Here is a 21009-nt window from a genome sequence, read left to right as displayed (position 1 = left end):
GTCAATGCCATGCTTGTAAGAATAATAATATTGTGGTCAACTTGAATATCTATTTTATTAGGTAGGACATGGCGTTTCTGAAAGTTAATTTTGATTTAAATAGCAGTGATCGTCGGTGATATGGACTTTACTTTGTCAGACATTGTTTAATTTAATTTGAATGAGCCAGAGATATAACCGATGATTTTGAAGTGTGATACCATCCGACTCATTTTTTACTCCTTACATAATTTTACAGGTAACTTCGCATATAAATAACTAAAAATAAACCATTTTGCGCATCTAACTCAACGCATCGTCAAGACGAAAGTTTAAAGCAAATGAATACATAAAACCTATATACTAAACTAGAATTTATTCGAAAGAAAACTTTAGTAATTTTGATTTCCCATTTTCAATAATGTGATACCCTCTGGGTGGCTTTTCGTCCAACAGGTGCTGCGGTAACAAGCCCTGGTGAGGCTTCCATATGTGATTTGTTACGCCTTTTCTCATTGGTGGACACGGCTCCTCGCAGTCGGGGTAGTTTTACACTGCTCAATGATGATATACTGCAAGTGGTGCATTAATTCCTGGTGTTTTTGTCAGTGTTTCATGTGAATAAGAAATGGGAAATGATTTCTAGTGTTAGAAAATAGATAGCGTGATCAATAGAAGTGAGTGACGCATCGTATGGGTGTACATATTAAAGTTATGAGCTGATATTTAGACATTGGCGCTTCGTTCCAAGATGGCCGATCATGGTCATGTTTATATTCAGGTATGTAGCATTCCTAGTATGGTGTACAAGTGTGAAGTGCCATTGTGCTAGATTTTACACTCCTTTTGTATCATTGATAAGGAAGAATAGGGCCAGTTGTCATTATAAATACGAGATTTATACTAGCGGTGCGGGAGAGGGGCGGGGGCAGGAGGTTGGGTGGGGGGAGTTCATCAACACGCGAATCTAGCAGGAAGCAAGAACACCTTGAGATTTTCCCACCCACCGCTGCCGTCCCTTCCCCCTTTTGTAATGGTCAAGGTGCGAGCACCATAATCGTTTCCATGTTGCGTTTGTGTGTTGTTACGGTGCGTAGTGTAGTTTTCTTCAGTAACTAAAATCGTGGTATTGAGGATGAGGGCGATAGGTGAATTATTAAAATTATGATGTTTGAATTCAAAACTGACCATTGTTTCTAAAGCCACAGTCATGCATGTTCATGTTGAAATAATTGCACCGGTGTAGCGAGGCAGAGTTTGTATGATTTGTTGCTAATAAGGTGTAATCAGCTTGATTGGAGTAGAGATGTCATAGTTAGGTGTTATCACTTTAGAAAATTATTTCATGAAGATCAATTCAAATTGGAACAGTTGAGCAAGTTCCTGGTAAACTTGTGCAGTAGGTTAAATATCTCTATATCATTTAATTGTTTGATTAAGGTTAATAAAGAACATTAGCATAGACAAGAATCCATGTTTTTCTCAGGTGTTTGATAAAGCTATAGTTCAGGTCTTTTATCTCGACTCAATATCAGGGTGTGGACCGTTGATCATTTTGAATGAAGCTGTAAGTTGCGTAGGTGTTTTATTTTGCAAGTTTGTCAACATTGTATGGCCTTAATGTGGTTTATATTAAAAACAATTCAAAATATTGGAGTACACAGGTGTATTTTAAGGGGTCAGTCATATAGAATTTGCCGTTATATAATGTTCTCAAAGCCTTTATGCATGCGTAATGTGCATATTATATGTATACATCACAAATGTATATATTTCATAGTGTAGTGTGTGTGTGTTTAATATGTATGTTTATATACTTTTTGATGAGTAAATTTGGCACATGCTTTTGCATATATGTGCAAATTTGTACTTACAGCTAAATGCTTATGTAAATATAAATATTTGTACATACGTAAACATGGCTGTACATCGCTGGCTGTTTGGACTCGTAAATCACGGTAGATTTGAGACACCAATTTTGAAATGTGAAAATGAACAAGCTCCTTTTTTGGACATTAATCAGGTTCACATTTCTTATTTTCTTTCAGTAGAGTTCTATTTGAATTAGAAAATTGTCAGAAATTATAGTGGCATTTAGCTATTCAATTAATCTCGTGCTGTAGATTGCAACAGATGTGTTATTTATAACAAAGAGGCAAGTTTTAACCGATAACCTAATGCAGGATGTACATCACCTTAAAGAAGGGTAATTTACATTTCTAGTCTCTTCATCCTCCCAAAGGACCACAGTGTATTGTTGGTGGTCTAGCAAGTTATAATAATAATAATCTGAAATCGAGATAATCCTATCGTAATATTGATGAGAGGGAAACAGTATGTAGTGGATAGGAGTGGAACGGGTAGGAAGGGGAGTGTGTCTTCCTTGGCTACCTCCTTTATATGGGGAAAGAGGTCCTTGCTATATAGGTAGATAGATATAGTTTTCTACAACTTTTTTTTTTTTATTAAAAGAATTTCTGTAAAGAAAATATAGACGTCTTAGCAACATAAAAACGAGACTTGTTTAGGAATATTATTTTATTCGTTTATTTAGTTTTTTGTCAATCGTAGAATTTCGGTACATTACTTTTGGTAGATGAGGAAGGGGTCACCAGTTGATATTGGAAATGCTTGTTCATGTTTTGAAGTATGAAAGAAGTGTGAACTGACGAGAAAGTGGATTTAGCAGATGTGGGGAGGGGGGTTTGAAATGACACCATATTGTGTTCTTACATAATAGTACATATCTAGAGTATTGTTGATCTACCCAGTACTGTCTTTGGAGATACTATTGTACCAAAGAGGTGTAGTCGTATAGGTCGTAAAGGAAAGATTATAGGTTTGTATACTGGAGTGATAGTAGAAATTATGTGATCAGGGTGTTTTATTAAGTGGAGAATAGTTTTTGTACAGTGAAGAAATCTGTAGATGCATTTCTGGACAGGGTGTATGTATACATGTACATGCATTTGTGTGTGTGTCTGTCTACCCATTTCTAGGTAATTTGGTTTATGCAGTAGATGCATTCCAAGTGATGTCTTACTTTTCGTATTATGTGAAGTTTCAACTAGAATACAAATCTATACCTAATTGTGATATTCAAGGAAGGAGATCTACTTATGGGGCCCATGTCGTATTTATCTCCAATTATTATGCCAAGTTTTGAGTCAGCTGGGTGGAAAGTTAGATGGGTTGTGTTTCCGAGTTAAAAGATTAGTTTTTTCCCTTGTGGTAAAGTAAAGTGAGGTGAGGTGTTTTAACATAGCAGTAGAGCATGATGGAGTGAACCTGTCACATTAAGGAAGGGAGTGAGGTTGAACAAAATTGCATATTTCCTGAGATGAATCAAACAGTGACATCTAGTGGCTGTACTGTGAAATTCAGCCAGCCACAAGAATTTATTTGTATCACATTGTAAATTGACCATGTAAAGTAAAAAGAAAATGACCTTGTACTCGGATTTGTGCTGTGCAAAGTTGCGTAAAATGTGTATTTGTTTGTGTTTACGTATTTGTAGTATACAGGAGAGCAGCAATGCTAGTGGGGTCCTTGTCTCCTCAATGGGTGATTCACTATGATCTAGGATCACATGTTGGACTCATGATCGACAGCTATTACCTTCCTGGATGAGAACTCCTGAGTTCATATATGACCTGATCTATGGGTAATACTATCACCACACACAGACAGCGCAGTGGTAGCGTTTGCAATTGCTAACCCAGTGGTCCGAGTTTGAATCCTGCCTAGGACTGAAATGGTTTCAGTATTGCTGTGCTGTGAGCTGTTACTCCAACTCTTGTAGGTGGAGAGTTGGGTGTGTATGTGTCAGGTTGCAGTATTACCCAAAGATTGGTCATACATGAGCTCTGAGGACTCATCTGGGAGGGTAGTAGCTGTCAATCCCGAGTCCAGCACATGATCCAAGACCATGGTGAATTACACACATATACACACAGGATATAGATTACATTGGAACTGTGCATGAATTTGTGGCAAGATATGATAAATTGAAGAGGATGAGACGACCAAACAAGCATTGCTACTTTCTTGTATACTACAATTAAGTCATTGCACACACCCAACTCTTTGCCTACCTGAGGTAGAGTACCAGCTCACAATGCTGCTGCAATGCTGAAATTATCAGCTGTGGGTGGGACTCAAACTTGGATTGCTAAATCAGTGGTTGACAGCAGTATCAACAAATGATGTCACTTAGTGGCGTGAAACAGACTTCAAAGAAAATCCACTCTCTATTGTTCATCTTGTGCTTGGCCTTCAAGCCAAAAATTTCATAAATCAAATCCTATTGTTCATCTTCAAAAATCTGTCAACACCTTTGCCTCCATGTGGAGGTGCAATCCTGATGTATTTTTGTGGTTTTATTTAAAAAGTGGATAGGTCATCCGTATAGACTGAGCATCATTCTTGAGTGTGTGTATTGGTACATGGCTGTATACACAATGGCAGGTCATGTGTATAGACACTAGTTGAAGAAATACATGTAAATAGTAAATTTTCATATCTTAACAAATGCCTGCTGTGGGTTATTGAATTCACATTCTTTGAATCTAATTAATGGCAAACAATTTTAATAATAATACTAGATGGGGGACCTACAAAATAAAGGAGAGGTTTTGATTGTTGCTTGATATGGCAATCTCTATCAAAGCCTATCAAGAACTTTACCTTCATTTGGTGGTGCATCCCAGAGGGATGGATGCTGGACTATTCTATAAAATCCCTATCAATCAGTGTTATCTATTTTATTTTAACTTTTTCACATATGGAGAGCTGACAACCAGGAATTGTTCCTCTCCATCTTCTCCTCATTTATCTGTTGACATAAAAATATATTCACACCCATACAACAGAGGCAAAAATCCAAGTGTTTTTCCAAAAGGGATCTATGAGAAGGCCAAGGGATATTGTTGGGGTGTGTGAGTTTCTTGTCATTTAAACTTGAGGAACACTTGTTATTGTAATCATTTCTCACTTTTTTTTTTAGTGAAGTGATTTCAGTGAATTATTCCCCAACCTTTCTCTGGCAGAAAACCCACAATCCTTGGATACATCACAAAACATACATATATTGATAAATTTATTTACATGAGCAGCTGATTTATATTGCAAGTCATTGATCATGGACATGGCCCACTATGTTGTGATGACTTGTTTACTTCAGATCAAAATAGATTTTGTTCGTAGATGTCAAAATTTGTAGACGTATATAATGTTAGAACATTTAAAGCTTCGGGTGTTAAGTACTTGCAGAACTTTTGCTATCACATGTCAGAAGTAAATAGGAGACATAACAGGAGATATTTTATCTCTCAGACAGAACTGAAAGATTACTAGATTGTCAGCCTTCCTATAGAAAATGGAGGTAAGGAAAAAATGGCAGCAAACAAAAATAAATGGTTGGTACTACTTATACATGATTTTTTTTTTTTTTTAAGATTTTCAAAACTAACATTGCTGAATAGTAGGTAGGGGTGATGAATGGGTATGGGGTGGATGTATGGGGCATTGTGAAGGTGAGCAACCCCCATATATTAGCTTGTAAAGAGTAGCAACCTCAGAAATGAGCGTGTACATATAAATCACCCAAACAGTGATGATCATTTGATTAAAATCGGGTTAGATTAACCGTGCTAAAATGAACAACTCTCAGGTACTGTGGGCTTGCAGATCTGTGCAACATCCAGGGTATGCTCTGAATTGGCCACCCCCTAACAAAGGGGAAAAGGCTTTTTGTGTGTATAGGTGTGTCTGTTTGCTTACGTTTTTAATGCCAAAGGCTACCCCCCCCCTTAAACCTTTTCTCTGGTTTATAATTCATACTTTGCTCTGGCTGCTGCTCAGTAGTTTTATTCAGCTGGAGGAAATCCAATAGTGTGGGTGGTTCTTCAATGCCGAATAGAATTGTGTGCCAGTAGACAAAACAAAAATTTCCCAATCATTCAATTAATCAAGACTTTAAACCCCTTCCATACGGTGCCGCACACGTAGGCGTCATGGACTTAGATCTCGGTGGCAGCAGCCAATGCCAGCCGTACGACGTGTCGTAATAATACTCGCATCATAAAATATAGTCACCGCTTATATCGATCGTTCTCTCTTCACCCGTGAATTTTGATAACCATAGAAAATGCGATTACAAAAGAATTAGAAAGAATGTCATTATGGAGGGGCGACTACAATAAATATAATCAAGACGCCGATATGGCAGCCTCGCGAATACACTCGCTCCCCATGACGCCTACGTGTGCGGCACCGTATGGAAGGGGTTAAACCAAATTGGGTGAGGGGTTCTTTTATATATATACATATACCAAGGGCTTTTATCCCCCTTGCAAGGGAGGTAGCCAAAGTGTAAGGCATAAATCCACTCCCACCCATTCACTACCACATACACACTCAGTGGTGCCGTTGGTAGAGCACTGGACTGCGAAGTATGGGGGTGCTTGCAGTACCTGGTTCGAATCCTGCCCAGGGCCAAAATTATTTCGGTATTGCTGCGCTTCGGGTTGTTACTCTGACTCTCGTGGGCAGGGAGTTGGGGGTGTGTGTGTGTGAAAGGTCATAGCATTACCCATAGATCAGTCATATGAGCTCTCTTCCGGGAGGGAAATAGCTGTCGATCACGAGTCCAACACGTGATCCAAAGACCAAGGTGAATACATGGTAGGGGAGAAAGAATGCTGCCACACTGTTCCCTCTTGAGTCGTTAAAGGTGACAAAAATGGAATAGGGATAGGACTAGGCATCCTACTCTTTGTAGCCCCAAAGGGGGATATTCTTAAGAAAAAAAAGGGTTCTTTTAAATTTGATAAAATTGTCAGGTATTAGATAGGACAAATTTAACGTGGTTATCTGTTTATGGTTGATATGTCAAATAAATTTTCTTGAGGATAGAATGAAAAGCTTTTGTGGGAAAGATGATAAAACTTGCATAATTCTTGTTGATATATTCATCATTGTATTTCATCTCTAGTGCTACGAAATAGTGGGATTGGTCCACACTGCAAAACGGGAGGATGGTAAATGTGGGGTGATTTTGGATTGAAGTCGGTAGAGTGAAATGGGAGTTGAGAAAATGTGCTCTTTTAAAACAGAACATTTTCATAATTTGTGCAATTTTAGCAACATACACAAATATGGTTGTTCTCAGTTTATCTGCTGGTAACTTGATTCAGAATTGCATTAATAGATATTTACCAAATTGTATTACAACAGGTGTTACAACATCTATGTAATCTGATGTATATGATAAAAGTATATAAAGTGTGAGGTTGTTTGCCGTAGTTTGATCAGTGTGATGAAGAAATCAACATTAGAACGTGAGATAACTCGTGGGAATAATTTTGCATCATTAACCCGTTCCATACGATGATGCCGATGTCGTTGGTATCATAAGGCGCAAGTGTGTACACAAGGCGGCGGGCATTGGCATCTTGATTATATTTATTTTGTAGTTGTAGCTTAAATGAGCCTCATATTCTTTGAACAAACTTGATCACATTTTCTGTGGTTATTAACATTCAAGGTAAAATGAGTAATACAACTGTAACTTTATATTTTATACATACATATACCAAAGGCTTTTCCCCCCTACATGGGGGGGTAGCCAAAAAGAAAAAGGCATAGAAACCATTCCCACCCATTCCATTTCCTATATATTCCACTCCCCTCCACCCTCCTCCCTCCCTCTTATCTTAGCACCTCCTAGATGACGGGTCATCCCTGCATCCTGTCCACTGCCCTGGGTCATTTTATATTTTATAACGTGGGTATTGTGATGCCTCATCATACATCAGGAAGCTAATACTGTGTGCGAGAATTCAATTCGTATTGAAAAGGTTAATGACCAGTATTACACTAAAGAGGCGGAGTCATGGATACACTGTAGTAAAGAAAAGATTAAAGAAGGGATAAGTTACTTGTTACTTGAAGTTTCCATTTCTAGGGATCCTCTCCACTACTGTCATAGTGCTCTGCAGGGCCCCACCTTGTTTCATCTTATTTCGCATTTGAAGTTGTCTTTGATAGTCCTTTTGTTTAGGTCATAGCATTCAGTGAACAAATGGATCTCCAGCTTGTTTTTAAATGTTGCTTTGTTGTCACTACTCTTAATGTCATCAGGCAGCTTGTTATATAGTCTTGGTGAACATCTTGCAAAAGCTCAAAGACCAGTTTCCAAGTTGCTTCATGACTTGTCTAATTGATGCGGGTCTAGACAGTGCCTCAGGATCATAGATATCTCTAGTTGGAACTAGTGATAGTAGTAGATCTCTCATATGCCCCAAACTTTAAAGCTTGGTAAATTAATACACATATAAACAATTCTTGCCTTAATTGGTAACTAGTGTGGTTCAGTGTATGTCAGTATGATTCTTGCTTATAATTCTTGCCTTCATTGGTAACCAGTATAGTTCAACTAATGGCGTTGTGATTCTTGCTTACCAGGGCAAACCTTTAATTTGTTTTGCAGCCCTATTCATAACATTTTGCAATCCCTTCAATGCCAATAGTCTGACAATCTTCAAGTAATGAGCTATGTACAACAGTGTCAGAAGCAGCACTCAGGTCAAGTAGGATTAAGAGACCACATTTTCCCTCATCCATCAGTAAAAGTAGATCATTTGTCACTGTACATCAGGGGTTCCCAAAGCGGGTTCCGTGAAGCTAGGCCAGGGGTTCCGTAGGTCGTAAGCTAAAGTTCACCAGACATGCAAAGAGTGTTGCACTGATGAGCGCACATCAGAGCTTTAACTTTGGAAACATGATACTTCCTCATATTTTCCATTCAAATACCTCATCTCCTTAATTTGAGGAAATTTTATTAAAAGATATGATTAAAAGGCAGTAGACTTCTTCATTAGAGGAAATTCCTTAAAATTAATTCATTTTTCAATATAGTATGTTTTATTTTGGGTTCAATTTTTTTTTTTGTAAATAATGTCAAAGGGTCGCAACAACAAAAGTTTGGGAACCACTGCTGTACATAAAGCAGTGTCAGTAGAATAAAGGTGTCTAAATACAGACAGGTTATTCAGTAAAAGGTTTACTTTGTTCATGTGTTCCATCAGCTGATCTAGAATCAAACTCTCCATGATTTGAAATAGAAATGTTAGATTTTATATACTGTAGGTCTATAAAAGTTTAAACTCGATGGATCAAATTTGCCTTTAATTAACTAAGGTTTTTCACAGTCTAGCTTTTCATCATTCAGAAGGGTTTTAGCTTATATATAATTGTATTTACTATCTGGAACACCTGCAAGATATCCACAAAATTTTCACAATTATTCTTTAGGCAAAGATTGCCTCCAGTTAAAAGAATGCTGTGCAACTCTGGTTCATAGGGGCACCACAAATAATCCGTAACTGTTGACTGCAGAAATGTGTGGATTCAGTACCCTCATCCAGGGGACACATATAGCTGTCTACTAATACTAACAAGCACCTTATTTGCTTTTTCTAACTCATAGTAATTAATTATCATATAGTTGATTGAGTTTATTTTATAATAGGTTCTTTTCAGTAAGATTTGAAGTTGAATTTCACAAGGTTTAGTATTTTACACACGCTGAATGGTCCCCAGTGTACAGATTTTCATTTTTTTTTTTTTAAACTAGTCTCAAGGTAGCTGTATGATAGTGCTTGCTTATTTATTTTTTATTTTTATTTATTTATTTTATTTATTTATTTATTTATTTTTTATCTATTTTTGGGGTGCCACTGTGGGTTTAGGAAAGGAAGAGGGTGCACAGATCAAGTTTTTGTAAAAAGATAAATTTGTGAAGAGATATTGTCAAAGGATAAGGATATTTTTGCCTTTCATGGATTTTGAGAAGGCATATGACTGGATTGACAATGGTGTTATGGAGTGTGTTGCATATGAGTAATAGATCTTATGTGAAGGTTGGGAAAGGAGAGAGGTAAAGATGAGTACTGAAATGGTTCGTGCGTGTGAGTGAGGAAAGACTAACAAAAAGAGTGTTGAAAGGAGAAGTGGTTGGAGTGAACTTGAGGGGAAGACCAAGAATGAAGTGGATGAATGGGTTGAAGGGGGGGCATTGGATACAAGAGGAATGTCTGTCCAGCAAGGAGGAAAGAGTGCAAAAGGTAAGAGTGAATGGAGAGTGGTTGTAAATGGATGAGAAATTTGTGGATTTTGAAGAGATGTTCTTGTCTGCCCCGTAGATATCTCGAGTGGATGAGGGAGGAGGTAATAATAATAATAATTTCATTTGGCATTGAATCAATATACATGAAGTGCAGATAATGAAAAGAACTCATAGTTCGAAATAACAATTACAATTGCCGGGGATAGCACAAAACATCATGTAAGCTTATTTCCATTATGTATGATGGGGTGGGGGTTGCCATGTAATGAAGCAGTGGGGGTAAACCAGTTCTTGTCATCAGGTCCTGCTATGGAAACACTGTCTTGCTGCATTGCTCTTCATCCAAGCAGGGGACAGGGCTCCAAGATGGGGACAACAACAATTGGGTTTTAGATGGAGTTAACCTTGAGTTGGCCACTGGTCTCTACCCCCTTATAAGGAGAAAATGTCTTTTGGTATATTTATTTTTTTTTTTTTTTTTTTTTTTTTTTTTGATTAATTATAGATGTGATAGATATGGGTATTTTATATATATATATATATATATATATATATATATATATATATATATATATATATATATAGTGGTTACACCAACAATACCAGAAGCAGTAGTGGTAATATAGTGCATGGGGCTATATTCTAGATCAAATTTGTTATTATAGGTTTGACCCCTTTAATGGAGCATTTCCTTCAGTTAAAAATAATTGCTTCATGACAAGTAAGATAGGTATAAGCTGTAAATGCAGTATAAAGGTAAATTGTGAAAGAATTAACAATATCAAAGGGGGGGGGATACCTCTTAGATGGGTAGTCCATTGTCAGGTAGAACAAAAGTATGTCAAAATGCAGCGAAAGGGTTGAATGTTCCTTGGCTTTAATAGATGTAGGTTGTTGATGTACAGTACTCTCAGCTATATACTTCAGTCAAGAAGATTTACCAGTATTATGGTATTGGTGTTCTTGGATAATTCTATTGTTGAGATGGGTTAGCATAAGCTGAAGTAGAGAAATTATAATCATGCTGTGTTCATAAACTTAATAGTTAGGGTAGGTGTGTGTGTGTGAGTGAATGTTTGTTTAAAGTTTTTCACTCTTTTGATGCTTGTAATGGCATTCCTTAGCTGAATAAAATTGCTTGAGGCAGCCAGAAATCGAATATAGATACCATAGCGTTGATTGAGGTAGGCTTTGCCCTTTGACGTCCAGAGTGGTTTCCTTCAGCTGAGTAAAATCTAGGGAAAACAGTTGGAGTAAAATAGATAAGAAAGGATTAGCAGGATTCTATTTTAGTGTATGAGCTGTGAGTATACACTTCAGTTGTTAGTGTACTTTTCCTTATTGTTTTGTAATTGGTGATTATGTATGATTGCTTTATGATCATTTTACACTGGTAGACAAGTGGTTGTTTAAAGTTATATGCAGTCTTAGGCATAGTTGAGGAACAAAACCTAGAATTAGTTCCTGAATTTGATGAGATAAGAAAACTAATGTATTACTTCAGTCTTTTATCATTGTCCATCAGGATTTGTAAAGGGAGTGTTATGCTCCAGGTACCATACACACATTTAAACTTTTATTATCATAGATGCACGCACAGTAGATCCCTTTTTGGATAACCGATAATAAACGAGTCCTGCATCAGCCTGCTTTGGATTAACAACTTTACAGTTAGATCCTTTACCTAAATCAACTTTAAACTCTGGACATGGGAGGTGGTGATCTCGAAATTTGAAGTGATGATTGAGTGATGTCAGTGCGTGAGGGAGGGTTATTGTTGTTGTTGTGGAGGACCTCTGGTAGGAGTTTGAGAGGGCATTTGGTTTCCTCCGTGTCATAACCAATATGCCACGGAGAGCCCAGCAACAACAGCAACTGCATGTAGCATAACTACGTTGTGACACCTCAGGAGTGTGGTTATATTAAAGGATTGTGTTGTGCACTGTAGCTCTTGTTATGGGGCCTCAGGTGCCCGTGTGATGAAGGGGTTGATATATATATATTTTTTTTTATATATGTAATAACAGCTTCCTTTTAGTATTGTAGTGCTTAAGTAGGATTAGTGTCTTGTTAGAAATATTTATCATTAAAATTATTACTATTCTTACTATTTTAAAATGTGTCTTCTGTTTAGTATCTCACACTGGGCATACTCTCGATGTTTTCCTTTTTCTTATTCTTTTAATGCGTGACAATCAGGCATATGTTTTGCTCCTCAGGGTAGAAATATGTCGTCTTTATCATGACCCGTATACACAGTAATACATTATTTTATATGTGGGTAGGCATGATTTTTACTCTTACCTAATTCTGCACTTCATAATTCAGAGGTGTATATATATACATATATATATAAATAATGTTGTTGTATCATTTAATTGTTCAGATGTTAATTACACTGCTTTTGAACTGATTCTGTCTTCTACTGTCCTGTCTGCTTTCCACTTTAACCTAAGTGAATTAACAGAGGGGTGAAAGGCTAAACATAAACTTAATTTAAAGTAAACTTTTAGGTTTAGTTGCAGTGCCAAACCCAAATATGACTAACTTTTGATTGCTCGTGGCTTTTACAGATTTCAGGTATGTGCGTAAGTTGGAATTCTTGAGGTTTTAGTTTGGTCTCATAGATAAGATAACGGCACTTGACTGCTTAGTGGCTGATCCTCTCCTTGTTCACTCTACCCACATGAATGTTTTTTCTTGATGTGTCTTTATGTTCAGAAATGAGGTTTTCGGAAGCCCAACCTGACGGGAGGCTTGTACACAAGTTCCGACTCACTCAGTAAAACTAAGCTCTATTAGCGACTCCCTGATAGCGAGCTGACTGCCCACAATGATAACCGGTGGAGTGGGGAATGGAAGTTAAATTAAATCTGCATAAGTTCTCCTTTAGAATTAACTTATATTTCCAATAACTTACCCACATAATTTTGCGTAATTATCTTTTGATATCAGCACAGTTGTGGCTAAGATACCTGTTGTGAAGAGTTGACTTTGTCGTGCGTAACCAGATCAGGTTGCTAATCTCAAAACCTCAATTTGAAATTAAAGTACCTTAGTGTGTGTTGTGGCATTTCGCTGTTACAGCGCTTTTAATATTTTGTTGATAGGAAATTAGATTACGAGACAAAGATACTTAGGGAGGCTATAAGCTGTGAATTGATTATGTAGGCATGTTAGGAAGGAAGACTTGAAGCTTATTAATGCGCTGTCATACTATAGATTTTGTTGCGGAAAATTTTATTTAGCTAAAGGATGGACTGCGGCTTGAGCGGTGCCTTCGTTGATTAAGGTCCGCCCCTTAGGCAAATAAAATTGTCACAGCAAAATACTGTACTATGTTACTGAAGGTGTTCGTCGCAGTATAGTTGGCATTGTTTAGAATTAGCTATGTGTGCAGATTTAGCGATGGTGTGTCTTTCTAGAAAGAAATGTGTCAGTCTGGTTAGAAGCTCTAGAAAGCCATGTGACCCAGATCATAGTTGTTTGGTCATTGATGGCCCTCTAGGATTTGGTTGCTGTGCCGTAGTTGAGGATGGCTGTGATTGGATGCTTTAAATTTTTGTGGGTATGAATGTCATTGCCCTACTCATGAGCTGTTACAGGACTGATTAATTGTTAATATATGAATGCATATGTCATTGTCTTTTTCCCATTAAGTCTGAGCGACTATTGTTCGTAAGTATACATTCGTGTTTCGTAAACTGTGAGCCAAAGTAGGAAATAGTTCGTTGCTTCTCTTTGATGTGACCGTAGATGTGATTGCCGGCTGTGACTTGTTAATGTGCCTATCGGAAGACCTGAGAAATAGGGCATGAAAGCTCGATAGTGGTGTGTCAGAAGTTGCTCATCTCGAGAAATCCCCCTTACTCGGCGCCACACTTCTTGCATGCGACCAAGGCTTCATTAGCATAATTTTTATTTATTTATTATTATTATTATTTTTTTTTTTTTTTATTAATTTACCTATTTTCAATAAGGCTGAAAAAGATTACACCCATGATTGGTTCATCACATTTTTTCATGTTACACAATGGATTCTTCATTTATTTAGTTGTTTATTTTTTCCCTCAATGATGTTTTGATTTTTTCATGTATCAATGTTAGAATTATTATACATATGAACTCTATGTGAAAATTGGATGGATGAGTAAGCTTCTCTTGTTATGGAACTTGAAAAATCATAGTTGTTTTTAATTTGTTATTATTTTTATCTGAACCATTAGGTTATATATGATATTCATTCTTTGTTTTGGTTTTGAGTTGCATATTACTACTGACATTGCTCTACACATCAGTTCATCATTGATGCCATCGTTTTTGTTCGCATTTTAATTGAATTTCTTTGCCTGCAGGGTGTTCCCATCATCCAAGAGCTTAGTAACAAATATGGCCTCCCCACGGACTATGTGGAAGCCCCCTTAGGACAAAAACTAGAAGAGCTAAGGGAGCACATTCGGAAAGAAATCCGGAAGGAACTCAAAATTAAAGAGGGTGCGGAGAATTTAAAGAGAGTAACCACAGGTAAATATAATTATATTTATTTATTTATTTTATTTTTTTCGCACATTCCCTTCATCCCTCTTGTTTTTGCATCCCTGAATACCTCCTTGAAAGATGTTCATTGATATTCTATTCCCACCCATCTCTCTTTTTACCACATTTAGGGTCTCAGATTTGTTCATGCATACTTACACTTTATTCTTAAATGCTGTTCTCAATCATCATTTTCTTTTCAGTATATATCTTTAACATCACTCCTCAATAGTTCCTTCCTGTTACTCCATACCTTCCTAATCCTTTGTCAGTTGGCTCAAGTAATCTAGCATTAAAGTCTCCTGTAATCATTTAATTTTGTCATAAAACTCTTCCCTCTACTTTTCTCACTGCTGGGGCCATATGCTAAGAGATTCCCTTAGCTCTCAAGACAGACACACCTTTGGCTAAAATATCCTCAGTGATACTTCTCCTCACTTCACCCTGAGCTTACCTATCGTATCACTTAACAACAGTGCCACTTTTCTCTCTCTCTCTCTCTCTCTCTCTCTCTCTCTCTCTCTCTCTCTCTCTCTCCCTCCCTCTCTCCCCTTTGTCACTCCTGACACCATACCTGCCACAATGCCAAACTCAGGGACATCCCTTTCCCTTTCAGTTTAGTTTTACTTGATGCTAACACATCCATCTTCCTTCTTTCAAACATAATTTCTTCCCTATTACCTCATTTACACACACATGTAATGGCCCAGTTACAAATGTTATGTTTGAAATACTACCAGACCCTTGTATGCCATACCTTTCCAAAGGAGAAAAAATACAGTGGAGGATCCCTAGTCCCCATTTAATCACCTTCTATGACAGATATAAGAACAGTGATGGTATTTTTCTACCATCTTGTAGGACTACTATGCAGGCACCCATTATTAGTTTCTTATAAATGGGAAAGAACCATTGGTATATACAAACATATACCAGTGGCTTTTTCCCCCATACTAGGGAGGTAGCTAAAGTCAAAAATATAAATCCACTCCCACTCATTTCATCCCCACATACTCCACTCCCATTCACCACCCCTCCCTCCCTCCCTCTTTTCTGGGCTCCTGAATGACTTATATTGATATACCAATGGTCTAATGACCATTGGTATATGGATATATACCAAACCTATCCTCCACCACAGTCTGGGTCAGAGGTGATGCAGAAAGACGTAATACTTCCACACTGGGGTCTGACAGCTGGAAGGATTACCTCCACTGCTTCATTACTTCATTATTATTATTATAATTATTATTATTTATTAATTTTATTTTATTAATTATAATTATTATTTTTATGTATGTATCATAATTTTTATTTATTTTTCTTTTATCTATTTATCATTATTATAATTTTTTCTGCATCTGACCTAGTTATGGACCAAAAGGTCTCCTGTTGGCATGCTCCTCCTTTGTTATCCTTTGGTGACCCCCTCCTCTCATGTATTTGAGAATTAGACAGAATCTCCTGATAGACTGTGTCATTTCCTCATCCGTTAACAATTATTTTCCATTCAATCTTATCTTTTGCAATCTTTTCCTTAAATATTTTCCATTCAATCTTATTTTTTGCAGTCTTTTCCTTTAACAATTATTTTCCATTCAATTCATTGACAATTATTTTCCATTCAATCCTTTAACAATTATTTTCCATTCAATCCTTTAACAATTATTTTCCATTCAATCCATTAACAATTATTTTCCATTCAATCCTTTAACAATTATTTTCCATTCAATCCTTTAACAATTATTTTCCATTCAATCCTTTAACAATTATTTTCCATTCAATCCATTAACAATTATTTTCCAATCAATCCTTTAACAACTATTTTCCATTCAATCCTTTAATAATTATTTTTCATCCAATCTTATCTTTTGGAATCTTTTCCTTTAACAATTATTTTCCATTCAGTCTTATCTTTCACAATCATCTCCATACTACATACATACATATACCAAAGGCTTTTTCCCCCTTATAAGGGAGGTAGCCAAAAAACAAAGGCATAAAAACCACTCCCACCCATTCCATCCCTATCACACTCCATACTACTCGACAGATATTCCTCTTCCAATGCCTCTTCATATTGACCATAACCTCATTCTTGGTCTTCCCCTCAAGTTCCCTTCATCCACATCTCCGTCCACATTCCACTCTCGTTTTGCGAGTCTTTCTTCACTAATTCTTTCCATGTGTCCAAATCTTAGCATCTTGTTCAACCCTTTCTGCGAGCTCTCTTTAACCATACTCACCTTGCCTCCACTTTTCTCACTATCAATCTTTGTAACTACCTCTGTACTTCTTGAACATTCTATCTCAAACACAGGCTTTTTCTTTCTCCGTCTTTCAAAATTAAATCTAAACACTTTCTGTTCACCCCGAATATTTACGGTGGTATCCTTTTTGGCTACCTCCCTTGAAAGGGGGAAAAAGCCTTGGTATATATATGTATCCTTAAAAAAATTCTTTCCTTTTATAAGTCTTATATCAATCATTGGAAGGGTAAGATTAATATAAGGAAAGAATTTTTTTTTTAAGAATACCAACATAAGAATCTCACGGTGGTATTCTTAAAAAATTCTTTCCTTTTATAAATCTTTCCCTTCCAAGGATTTACATAAGATTTATATCAGGAAGGAATTTTTTTTTTTTTTTTTTTTTTTTTTTATATATTAAAGAATACCACTGTTACTCTCTTCCTTTACTCTTTGTCACCTTCACCCCAACTCCATTCCCTGCTATACGTGACCCTAAATACTTAGAGCACTCTGCTACCTCCAGCCTCTCACTCGTTCAACTCTCCTCCACCATCACCCCTTGTACATCTCATCAACTTTTGCCCACATTCATTTTTGCATTCCCAAACTGCCACTAACTGCTCCATTCTGTCCTCTGACTCCGCTACAAATGTAGTGTCATTGGCAAACAGCAACTGGTGCACCACCTCCTTCCCTCCACTCTCACTCCAAACCACTGCCTAGTACCTTCATGCTAATCTCTCACCACCTTTTCCATGTACGTGTCATATCACTGGTGACACCACACATCTCTGCCACAACAGCACAACCCCACCTTCACCTTAAACCGGTCACTCTTCGTTCCCTATACTCACCCAAGTTCTACTACAGACTTTCCCTAATCCCATACATCTGCAACACATGCCATAACACCTGTCAACCCTCTTTTACATCTTTTTAAAAATAATTAAAATCCCTTTGCTAAAAATGTCTTGCACATCTGTCTTACTACAAAATCTTGATATATGCATCTGCTTTCTTTCCCAAACACACACTGCTCTTCTCCAATTACTTCCTCTTTTCCTTTCTTAATTCTCTTGATAACATCCTTCCATATACCTTACCAGCTATACTAAATAGACTAATCCCTCTAAAACTATTGCATTTATATTTGTCCCCATTTTTCTTGGATAAAACTACCTGCAATCCTCCAGTTCACCAGAGCATTTTATTCCCCATAGACAGACATTACACAATTTCACAAGTCATTCCAGTATAACAAATCCTCTCTTAACTAGACCTAAACAAATTTCCTCTAACCTGGATACCTTACCAGCTTTCATCTTTCTAATTGTTCTTTGTAATGAGCTTAGATAAAATGGGAAGTGATTGGGTGATGGATGAGAGTAGGATAGGTGGGGTGGGTGCAACCCTTGGTTGGCCATCTCCCTAGTTATGGAGAAGAAGCTCCTTGGTATATAGATAGATGGATAGCCATTTGTCTTAAACTGTGTTAAGATGTAAATACCATAATGGTAATACCATGACAGTTTAACTTAAAAAAAATTACTTTAAGATGGAAGCTTGCAGGACAAGCGTGTTAGGGCATCATTACTTGCGGTGAAGGTTGAGGGGATGGTGGTTCGAACCCTGCTACTGGCAAAGTTGGACCAAGGGCATGGTTCATTAAATTCCACACTACAAAGTCCTCTGTAAGGGGCACCATCCTAGCCTCCTGATAAGGGGGGAGTTTGTGATGTTAAACCATATCATCATGACTCTGAATGCCATTTTTCAGGAGACAAAACCTCTGTCCTTTATTCCTTTAGAGGTTTCTGAAGAAGACCTTCATTTAAACCAGATTCAAAGCTGGTTGAAGTACAGTGTAGTATATAAAATAACATGAGACAGGGGTGAGAATTTTCCTCCTTCATGCATAGTCACCTGGTTTTGTGGGTAATGCTTACTCCGGACAACTATGAATTAAAGAAACGTTCAACTGTGAAACTGAATGGGAGTCCCTACCATTGGACAAGAGCCCAAAAATCCTGGGCTTCATTTTTTCTACTTGCTTGTTCTTCAGCCCACACATCAGAACAGTGTTGCCACTGTGATCTATGCCAGTTCCTACAGATGAGTGAGATTTTTTCCGTAAAATTCCCACAAGGAAATCTGGACTTTCACATTTTTTCTCCACAAAAAGAAGGAATTATAAACATAAACAAGTTCATTGCAACATATTACTTGCTCACAAAACATCCCATGCGAGCAAATTTCTCAGACACAAATTTGTGGAAGAATTCCTACATAATGACATTGGTGCATCAGGAAACTAACTGTAAATCAACAAGAAAAACAAAGTATGATTAGTAGCACACATGTTTTGATCAACAGAAAGCTCTAATCACAGTGTACAAATAACTCACAAAAGTCACACTTGACTGCATTTTCTTGGCTATCATAGAATAGCTTATGAAGATGCTAGGCACAGTTCTATGCAAAAGCCATCAGTCCTATGTATTTAATATTTTTTTCTTTGGTGCCCTATGGTTCAGTTACCTGGGAGCTGTAGGTCTCCTGTAAGAGACCTAAGAGACCTGGGGCAATTGATTGATTGATCATTCAATCCTTTGCCCCTGGTCTCTCTTGCAGAAGACCCACAGCCTTCAGGTAACTAGCAACAATGTCTGGGCAGGTCCACAAATCACTCAGGGAAGATGCTATGTGTTGTTGTTTAGGGATTGCAAGTGTGGAGCATTGTAGGATGAGGTGTTCTGTGTCCTTTGTCCTTTGTGTGGTGGATGGATTGGTTTATTGGATAACAGGTTAAGAGGGTTCTTGTACAGTTTGAATGGGCTAAGATAAGAGGGAAACGAGGGTGGAGGATGGAAGCGGAATGTGTGGGAGTGAGTGCATGCTTTTGACTTGCCTGACTGATTAGCCTACCTCCCTTATAAAGGAGAAGTCCTTGGTAAATATATGGAATTTCTGTTTAAATATTTTTTAATTTATATTGATAGGTGTGTGGGCATGGGCACCTACATTTGAATGTATATACATACATATACCAAGGGTGTTTTCTCCCTTCCAAGGGAGGTAGCCAAATTCAGAGGAATAAATCCACTCCCATCCATTTCATCCCCACATACTCCACTCCAATTACCATCTCTCCCTCACTCTCTTCCTGGCTCCTCCTGGATGATGGATTATCTCTGCATCTTGCCTACTGCCCTGGGTCAGAAGCAATGCAGCAAGACACAGTACATCCACAGCAAGGGCGCTTCATTTAATTGACGACCCCATTACCCTTGCACCACTCCATCCATGTATATATTGAACAGCCATGGTGACATGACACACACCTGGTAATGTCCCACCTTTACCTCAAACCACTCACTCAGTCCATTACTAATTCTAACACAGGCTCTACTACTGTCATAAAAACTCTTGATTGCTCTTTCTAATTGCATTGGAATGTAATTATCATTAAATATAGACATGTTTTATATGTCCCCAAACCATTTCTTCCTTTGATTCAGTACATGTAATGAGGTTGTTTTATATTTGCAGATAAAAAGGCATTGCAGGATGTAAGTCACATGGTAAAAAAGGCAAACTCGAAGCTTTCCGAACTACAACAAGAACTCCAAGAACTAGATTCACAAATTTTGCTCACTCAAGGTCAAGGTGGCTCGTCCCTAGACTCGTCCTTTAGCAACAACATGGGTAAGTGTCGGCTTAGGCACGTGCCCTTCAGGGGTTCTGTAGTAAATGTTAATGGGGATTTTATTTTGTTTTTATTTTGAATTTGATTTATATTTATTATTATGATTTTATTTATTCGTTCATTATTATACATCTTTTTTATTTTATAATTATTATTAGTATTATTTACTTGTTTATTTATTTTTTCATTATTGCTTGCTGAAAAAGTGTACCTGATTTTATTTGTCAATTTGCATGTTGAAAGTTCCTCTACCAGCACAGTCCCTGTTAATGTTTATTACACCCTTTATTGTTATTTGTGTCAAAGTGTAGTGTTTGTGATGAAGAACATGATTAAATATAAGTCCTTTTCTTACTTTGCACCAACAGGACTGTATCACAAATTTAGGAATTTAAGAAAAGGTAAAG

At 37.3% G+C, this 21009-nt stretch overlaps 1 protein-coding gene across 4 annotated transcripts in view; it reads left to right on the top strand.

Moving 5' to 3' along the window:
* The first annotated feature begins 484 nt into the window (after positions 1–484).
* Pkn (serine/threonine-protein kinase N) overlaps positions 485–21009 on the top strand; it is a 365893-nt gene continuing 345368 nt past the window's right edge. The window contains exons 1-4 of one of the 4 annotated variants that reach the window (XM_076198501.1): positions 485–760; positions 14464–14632; positions 20446–20601; positions 20971–21003. In XM_076198501.1, the coding sequence (XP_076054616.1) occupies positions 731–760; positions 14464–14632; positions 20446–20601; positions 20971–21003 (388 nt within the window). In that variant the 5' untranslated portion in view covers positions 485–730. The other 3 variants (XM_076198504.1, XM_076198502.1, XM_076198503.1) reach the window with 3 other exon arrangements.

This window comes from Oratosquilla oratoria, chromosome 15, assembly GCF_046742065.1.
Source record: "Oratosquilla oratoria isolate Oo_2021 chromosome 15, ASM4674206v1, whole genome shotgun sequence".
Taxonomy (NCBI): Eukaryota; Metazoa; Arthropoda; class Malacostraca; order Stomatopoda; family Squillidae; genus Oratosquilla; species Oratosquilla oratoria.
Note: the sequence above shows the minus strand (reverse complement) of the source record. Positions and strands in the feature narration are given on the sequence as shown.